An 8,805-nucleotide genomic window follows, 5' to 3' on the forward strand; every position below is an offset into this window, starting at 1 on the left:
TGACGCGGCAGGGACGTGCCCGCTATATGAGCTCAGGGAGGCGCTAACTCGCCCCTTTCCGCCTCGCTCCCTCCCGCTCTCGGTCGCTCCCCGCGCACCGATCCAGCCGCGCCGCCGCCCCCTCCCCCGCCGCGCCAGCGCCGCCGCCATGATCATCTACCGGGACTGCATCAGCCGTGAGCGCGGGGCGCCTGCCGGGGCGGGGGCGAGCGGCCGCGCCGCTTGGGCCCCGCGCATGGGCAGGCCGGCCGGGGAATGCGGAGCTCTGCGGCGGGGGAGGGGAGCGAAGCGGAGTCTTCCGCCGTCCGGCTGGGCGCGGCGGGGGCGGGGCCTGGGTTGTTGGGAGGGGCTGGGGAGGAAGCGGGGCGGGCGGGGTACGCGCGGTGTTGGGGTGGGGGCGCGTTGGGGGATGCACTGGCGGGCGGGGTGCGAATTAGGGGATCGGGCCGTGGGCCTGCGGCGCGGGGGGAGGGCGGCCCGCAGCACGGTGTATGGGGGCGCCCCGCCGCGCTGACCCCACGCTCTTCCCGCAGAGGATGAGATGTTCTCGGATATCTACAACATCCGCGAGGTGGCCGACGGGCTGTGCTATGAAGTGGAGGGGAAGGTGAGTGCTGGGGCTGGGGGTGCCGTGTGGCCCGCGGCTGGGGGAGTGGGGCTGGGCCGGGCGTACTCCTCTCCCTGCCGTGGGGCTCGGCTAGGCCCGGCCGGCCTCGGCATCGCCTGCCAGCTCGGGCCGAGTGGTGGTGGTCGCCGAGTCCCAGCCGGCTGTCACGTGTCGCAAGCGTGGGCAGGGGCTTGGAGACAAGCGCAGGTGGGGGGACCTCGCCTTATTGTGGCCCTTCTGCAGTAGAGCCGTTAGCTAGAAGCTGTAGCCCTTTGCTGAAATGGCTACTGGGTTGATTTCTCGTTCATGATGGAAGTGGCAGCAAACTGGTGGCATGCCTGAGACTATGCCAGGCTCCCCAGGGCTGAGAACACTTCAGCACACCTGTGCTGAATAGCAGAGACTGAGAGTGGTTGGCCCATTACAGAAGCAGTTTGTCTGCTGTTGTTCACACTGCCACATTAGAATCTGGTAATGGGCCACATCCCCCTGACTGATCTGACTTGATGTATGCTACTGATAATGGGCCATGTCCACCCTGACTGAATAGACCTTGTCAGTTCTGGTCCTCCCCTTTATTGCGGACCGCCCCCCCCCCCCATGCATCTGACAAAGCAGGTCTTTGCCCATGAATGTTTATGCTCCAAAACATGTTAGCCTATAAGGTGCCACAGGACTACTTGTAGCATTTGGTGGTGTCCAGTTCTTAAGGCTGTCTACAGGAGTAGTATTCCAATACTGACAGTATCTTGGACAGGTATGGAAGTCCTGGTCATCTGACAGGACTGTCCAAATAGTCAGTGCCCTAAGAGTTAAGCAATAATGGGAGTTTTCTGGTCCACTTCTGCTTTAAAATTAGCAGTTCCTTAAGTAGTTTGCATAAATAGTAGGCTGAGTTAATAGTGCTTTTCTAAAACGTATACCATTTGATTGTTTGAAGCGTCTCTCTAATAAGCTTTTGATCTCTTTAAATCCAGATGGTTACCAGGACAGAAGGTCAGATTGCTGATTCTTTAATTGGTGGCAATGCCTCCACTGAAAATATTGATGAGGGAACAGATCCCACAGTTATCACTGGTGTTGATATAGTAATTAATCATCATCTTCAGGAAACTAGCTTTACAAAAGAGTCCTACAAGAAGTACATCAAGGATTATATGAAAGCGTAAGTGGAAATTGGTGTTACCCTTAAGCAGGCCTGTGAATGATTCATCAGGAATTTCTGCTCTTTGGGTATCATGCTTTCAAAAGTGAGTGTGACTCATTAAGTAGATGTGGTGTGGTCAGTTTTTACATTTGAATAAACCAGTGCTCCAGTAGTTTAGCATTCATTGAGTTGTGTGCAGATTGAGTATAGAGGAGCACTTCAGAAATTAGTCATAGCCGCAGTATGAGGCCTGTTCATGAAATATAGGTCTCTTCCTTTCCTTCCTCTTACATTAAGGGTCACAGGCTAGTTTTAAGTGTGTAAAACAGGGACATGTCTTTTTGTCCCACAGAATGAGGTGGATGCCTCATCTCACTAAACAAAGCATTCAAGAGCTAGTGTAAATGTAGAGCACTTTATTTTGTGTTATATAACAATTTCCAGCAAGCTGTTTAATTTGACACAATGTGGTTTTATATGTAAGTATTCCCTGGATGATGAGGTCGGGGTGCAGTGTCCAACATCTAGACTCCTAACTTAATTCTATCTAAATGCTCCCTCCAATTTGGGAGTCCCATCTTGAGCCCCTTCTGTGCATTTTTTTATCTGGAACTGCCTATTCTCCACACTGTACTGCCATGCGAATACACTGGACTAGGCCTGAATGAGTCTTCCTTTGATCCCTGCCATGGAAGTAACTACTGCCAGCATTTTTTTGAGCTGCTGGAGATTTTTGTCTTGTAGACATTAATGGTCAGGGAGCCGGAGGTATTAGAATGCTGTTGAATAGAGCAGCAGAAATGTAACACTTTAAAGACAAACAAAATGATGTATTCTGGGATGAGCTTTCTTGGGACAGACCCACTTCATCAGGTCAGTCTGTACTGGAAAGGATATTGAGCTGATGAAGTGGGTCTGTCCCAAGAAAGCTCATCCCAGAATACATCATTTTGTTTGTCTTTAAAGTGCTACATTGTTCTGTTTTTGCTGGAGTATAGACTAACAGCTACCTCTGTGGCTCTTGAATTAGAGGTTCAGCAACAGCAGGCAAACTTACTCACCTTGGGCATGACAGTACTGGTCAGTTGAAATCAGTTCTTACATTCTAGTTAAGAACTTTTTTTTTTCTTTAGAATCAAAGCCAGACTTGAAGAACACAAGCCAGACAGAGTAAAGCCTTTCATGACAGGGGCTGCAGAACAAGTCAAACACATCCTTGCAAACTTCAAAAATTACCAGGTAAGATTAAACATCTTTATTTTTTGTAGTATAAAACAAAGTGACAACTGAGATGTGTCCTGCTGTTACATGGATACTATGTAGGCTTTGACCCTCTTGACAGCTGCAAGGGTTGTGGTTGGGGGAAACCTTTGATCCACCCTTCTCCAGGGTGTCATGCCATAGTTTATAAATGGCTCAAATGTTCTTCAGTTCATGGCTTTTTTTTTTCCACAGCAACAGAATAAAGTTGACCTAACTGTAGTCAAAAAGACTCTGAATAGCAATAGAACAGTTACAATGTTGAAATATTGTGGCTTTGCCCAGCTGCTGAAATTAGTGGAGATTTTGAAACTGGCTTAAAAATTCAGTACTGCGTTGACTTACTAGGGAGACTCAGAGCTAAAACACTTCAAAAATGGGCTTAGATTACTCAGAAGTGTCTGTCTATATATCTAGAAAGCTTTTTTTCTTGGTCAAGATTTTGGATTTTAAATGCTGTCTATAGGGTGTGGCTACTCAAGGTACATTGATAGCTATTGTAACACCAGTTCTTTTTCAAAGTTCTATGTAGGTGAGAACATGAATCCAGATGGCATGGTGGGTCTCCTGGACTTCCGTGAGGATGGAGTAACTCCATATATGATTTTCTTTAAGGATGGTTTAGAAACAGAGAAGTGTGTAAGTACTGAATTTGAGCCACACTACTAACCTGTTTAAGCAGCTGGCTATTTTTGCTTCTATAAAATGTTCACTGTTACAAGTGACTAGAGGGGTTTGGAAATCAGATATCTGTTAAAATGTGTATATGACTGAGTTATTGGACTCTGTGGACGGGGCAGTGGGGAGGGGAAGACAGGAACTGATGGAATGGCCCTAACATATAAGCACATGCTAGCTCATGGTTCCTTCTGGCATTGAACTCTGACTTGCAGTGAAGCAGTACCACGTTATCTGTTCTTAAGGATATGGTCCCACTACAAGGAGACTTCATGCCATGGACAACTAGAGCAGTGGTCTGCACTTCATGGTGTGTTAACTAGTGGTGGTTCCCATATAGAGCAGATTCATACCTTCTAATATAAGTCGTTCTTGCCTAAGGCTGATAGCACGGTATTAAGACCCCCTTATGTAAATTGTGTGGCTTCTTGCATTAATGTACTTTAATTCTAAATTGCTGTAGCCTTCATCTGTGTAACTGTGCAGCTTGACTCATGTCTTCCCTTCGTATACCATTGGCCTCAAGTCCTGGATTGTGCCACACACTCTGAAGAATTGCTGTTTGTGATAAAATGTAGTCAAATAATGACTGTACTCTAGTCACAAGTATTCAGGGTGGAATTTTGATCCTATAGTGAAGTCAGGTATTGCATTATAATCTGCCATATCAAATTCCTTCCTTTGATGGGGCCAGGACAGTGGATTACAGGTTGAAGTGGCTATGAATAATCTAACCTTGTGAATCCAGGCATTAGACTTCACTGCATGCTGAGCTGTTAACTGCTTGTCTGCCTATCATGGGTGTGGCCAAGTTTCCCATGGTCCCATAAAGTTTGTTTACAGCCACCAGTCTGGCTGTGTTCTGTGCTATTAGCTGCAATTTACCTCTAAATCCCTGTATGACATGGAAGCGTTATCCTTGCTGCTAGACAATATTGGTCTCTTGTGGCCAGGCAAACTGTCTTTGTTCAGCAACCGTCAGGTCCCAGGGGTGTCAGACTAGATTGAAACTTTCTGATCTGCAATACCTTTTTTAAAGGTAGTCAGCTAAACTGGTTTTCTAACTGGTGGATATATTGGAGAAACTTAATACAGCACTAACTGAGCCAATTAACTCCTGCAGCACTGACTTCTTTGGGTCACGTGGTTTTCCACAGTTGACCAGCACATTAAAATTTTTTGCATTATTGGCTCCCAGGGTGGAGAGTAGTAAAATTTTATTTCCTTGATATGCTCTCTGACACTGTCACAGTTCCTGTTCAGAGTCAGAATTTACCTGATTTTTTGTTACATGTACTTAAGGCCCCTCTAGTGTCCTCTGAACTTTGACTTGTATTCAGAAGGTGGCATAACAAGATGGACTCAGTCATGCTTTCTGCTCATGATGGAGGTGAAGTTAGAAATCTGGGCAGCCAGTGTTTGCTTTGGTACCTCCTTAATAAATAAATGAACCTCCAGAGCATCAGGTCTGAAAGCCTATAAAATGTTACGCATCCTCTGATAGACCTTGAGCCAGTCTCTTGCGGCTCCTTGGTTTGCACTGTGATGCAAAAGGAACTTCCTTGTGCTTTCTGCCTGCCTGGCCAAGTGGCAGTTCAGATTGAATTGGGGAACACATGCTGACTTTAGAGACGGTTGCTTGACTGAACCTAAAATAACAATTGTATTTTTGTTACAGTAACAAAACTGAGCAACTATTTTTGGATCACCTGTCATTACTTTCTGCTGCTGTTCTTTCCTCACCACCACCACACCAGGATTCAGCAGTGTCTAGCAACTGGACTGGTACCATCTTGAGCTTTATTCACTTACTTTGACCTTGATTTGGAGTGGAGGCATTGTTTAAAAAAACTTGTCATGTAGGTTGTGGAAAATAAAACTCATTAAACCCATTCTAGGTAATGCCTTTTGGTCTAATGTGTTTCTTAAGCTGAACTCTACAGTGCACTTCTGGCATATGTTGTGCCCAAGGACCTCTATACTTGTCAATAGTATAGCCTGATCCTAGTACACTGCAACTTAAGACTGTCTTCAGATAAACTTCATGCAAGCTACTACTTGAGACACTGGAATGCAAGTGGAGGCTTCTAACTTCTGCTTGCCTAGTAGTCTGAGGTGAATAAGGGATATGTGCAAAGAAGTTTCAGCATAATGAAGTGGACTTTCTGCATCTCTGTTCTACAAACTGAAGTAGTAATTCTCTGGAAGAGACACTGAAACTAATAAACAACAATTTAAAGCTATTAATATGGAGTATTGGTTGAGCTTCTTTAACAAGCCAGGGCTTTTTGGTTTCCCAAGAACATTAGGGTCCAGGCTTCAAACTTGTGTATAGGGAAAGGTACAGCAGAATGCAACTCCATAAAACTACTGTAACTTTACGTTGACCAGCTGCAGCTAAACAATAGCAGTGTTCTCACTGAACAGGTCTGGTTTTGATCCTGAATGGCTTGGAATACTAAATATACTTGAGCTGAAATACTTCCAACAATGTGAAGTAGGTTGTGGCAGGCCAGTAAGTATTGGAGAAAGCAGAGCAGTGTCTGATGCCGCTTCAGGCAAAAGGTAGAGGGTGGGTTATACGTCGCAGCTCCTTCAGTAGTGTACCTAGTTTTTTTTGGTGAGTTTTTTTAAATCCCTGGTGGGGGGGATTGCCACTCCACAATGCATCTTCTTGACAGACCTTAGAGCATATCACCATTGCTTTTCTGGTCCTCACTGGGATGCAAGAGTAAACAGTTCCTTGCGCTTTCTGCCTGTCATCCTGGGGCAGTCCAGATTGAAAAAGGGAATACAACCAGCCTGTAGCAATTACTGGAAATGCACATCCAATCCTTGTTTGTATGGAAGGTAGCATTTAACAATCAGTCTCTAAAGGGTTTGTGCTACTTGTAATGTGTTTAGGCTGAGCACTGTCAGTTAAGTCATGGTAAACAGTGGGAGGACCCCTCCATAAATGTATGCTCAACTGGTCCATAAACAAATAACTTTACAATGTATCTTGTAGCCGTGCCATCTGCTTCCAGTTGAGCAGGGAGGGTGAGCACAAGCTTTATCAGAGCAGGGCTCTAATTGAAAATGCAGGAGGAAGGTGCACAAGTAAGAGATGTTCCTGGCTGTTATGGCAGCTCTTTCTAGGGCTGTAGAATCTTACACCCCCAAGGGTTGGTGTTTATCTTTATATAACAGAACCCTGGCGCTGGTTGGCAAGAGTGGCTCCCAGCCTTAAACTGAAATGGTTTAAAATGGGTCACTTTCAAATATTGACATCCCTTTCATGGAGAGAAGGAATACGGTATCCTGAAACACATCCCTGGGCTTTCCTTGGTGCCTCGGTGGTTTTCACCTGTCCTCAAAAGCAGCAGCTGCTACAGTGGGTGGGGTGCTAGAAGCTGGCTGAGCCAAAAGTCTTGCATTCCAGTTTACATACTTGAAGCTCCTAGCTGGCCCAGTAGAGCAGGAGGGGAGATGGGATAAGGCAGAGCTTCCAAACACATGCTAGCAAAAATAATCATTCCCTTAGTCCTAGCATTCCTGCTACATTCAGATGTCTTTTGCTTGTCTTACTCTTTGTATGTAGATATTGTCTTCAGTAATGACCAATGAAAACTTAAGGGGTTGTCTTGCTGTGAAAGTTTTGACATTTTAGATGTCTCTACAGCAGGAAGCAGACACTCCCTCATGGATACAGTTCACTAAACTGATTGTTTTCAGGGCAGTTCCAGGTGGTGATTAAATTCATCTACTATAAATCATGTCTGCAACAGGAGGGATTCATTGCAATAGTGGTAATTTCCCCCCCGCCCCCAGCAGTTACTAGGAGGTAACTGTACAGTAGGTCTGAACTTTGCATAAACATACTTTTGGCCCTTCCCAAAATTATGGGGCTATCTCCTGCAATTATTCCATGGATGATTCCTTGGAAGAAAACCCCCTTTCAGAGTCTTGACCAAAACTTTGTCTGAAAAGGGGTTTAAAGGCATATGTTACTAGCCATGCTCTTATAGTCCCTCCTCCCCCCCCCCCACTTCCAGGTTTGTTCTTGGCTAAGGTATAGGTAAGGGAAAAAATACACTAGCCACAGACCCTGTTCTGAACATAGTGGCAGCACCATGGCCTTTTGGTAACTGGTATATGGAGGAAAGGGGTGTGGATTGAAATTCACTCTGCTTCCTCTTACTCTCTGGGCCAGGGGAATTAGTGAGCCACCTCATAGCAAATTCTGTGCGGAAGCCTAGTCACTGTGACATCTTGGGTGCATTGTGTAAGTCTAAGTTGAGTACTGTTATTTTCTCCCTTTTCTATGAATAGCATACATGTGGTTAAGCAGTGATAACTGCTTTCTACCCCAGCTGTGGCTCTTTGTCTTAATTGCTCAGTGCAGATTGATAGTCCTGTTCACATTTTCCAGCCCCTCAAATTATGCTCTGTGCTTTGCAGTCCTTTCAGAGTTTAGTGCTTCAGTCAGTTAAAATCCAAGTGCCACTGGAAAAAAAAAACTGACTCAGCCACTTTCCTCTACTTAATGAACCTGCAAGCCTGGTGCCTGAAGGAAGGCCAGAGTTGGGCTGTAATGAACTGTTACAGGGTGGGTGCTTCGTTATGTTGTAGCTTGTTAGACGAAAGAAAAGTGCTAGAGCAAAGTTAGGTGTTTGGAGGGTGTTGGGGCATCTGGGCTCCTTTCTATTTACAGACAGTCTGACTGTAAATAAAACTCAGCTGTTGAGTAACCTTTAGTCAGGTCCTGTAAGCTGGACTTAGTAACAGCTAAATAAACTGATGTGTAAGTAGCTAGTCCCAGGAGTCTGCATTTCAGGGCAATTCTGCAATTTTAGTATGTCTAAATAGTTAAATGTGTGTTCTCTCTGCTGGTGCTGGCCCCCTATGGAAGGGGGAGGCCTGGTACAGTTGGAATGTAGAAGCGATGATCACATTGTACACTTGGCTAAAGCTAAAGGCAGCTGCATTAGCCAAGAGATCCTGCCAAGGAAGAAGTAAAGCTGGGACTGAGGGGTTTGGGTTCTTTAGGTTGTAGAATGTAAGCCAGGGATTTTAGTCTGTCCAGCTGATACCCTGGTAACATTTATGCCCAAGGAAGTGAGCACAATCAGGA

At 45.7% G+C, this 8,805-nt stretch overlaps 1 protein-coding gene and 2 non-coding genes across 3 annotated transcripts; all 3 read left to right on the forward strand.

The window, feature by feature from the left end:
- The first annotated feature begins 18 nt into the window (after positions 1 to 18).
- On the forward strand, positions 19 to 5,594 carry TPT1 (tumor protein, translationally-controlled 1). Its single transcript, XM_074988149.1, has 6 exons — positions 19 to 176; positions 534 to 607; positions 1,585 to 1,772; positions 2,888 to 2,993; positions 3,537 to 3,653; positions 5,371 to 5,594. The coding sequence occupies exons 1-6, from the start codon at positions 149 to 151 to the stop codon at positions 5,371 to 5,373; spliced, it is 516 nt and encodes a 171-aa protein (XP_074844250.1). The 5' UTR covers positions 19 to 148; the 3' UTR covers positions 5,374 to 5,594.
- LOC142007717 (small nucleolar RNA SNORA31) lies at positions 5,181 to 5,312 on the forward strand. The gene has a single exon (XR_012643993.1). It is a non-coding gene; the product is annotated as a small nucleolar RNA SNORA31 (small nucleolar RNA).
- A 762-nt stretch (positions 5,595 to 6,356) lies between the features above and the next one.
- LOC142007718 (small nucleolar RNA SNORA31) lies at positions 6,357 to 6,491 on the forward strand. Its single transcript, XR_012643994.1, has one exon. It is a non-coding gene; the product is annotated as a small nucleolar RNA SNORA31 (small nucleolar RNA).
- The last annotated feature ends 2,314 nt before the right edge of the window (positions 6,492 to 8,805 follow it).

This window comes from Carettochelys insculpta, chromosome 1, assembly GCF_033958435.1.
Source record: "Carettochelys insculpta isolate YL-2023 chromosome 1, ASM3395843v1, whole genome shotgun sequence".
Lineage (NCBI taxonomy): Eukaryota > Metazoa > Chordata > Testudines > Carettochelyidae > Carettochelys > Carettochelys insculpta.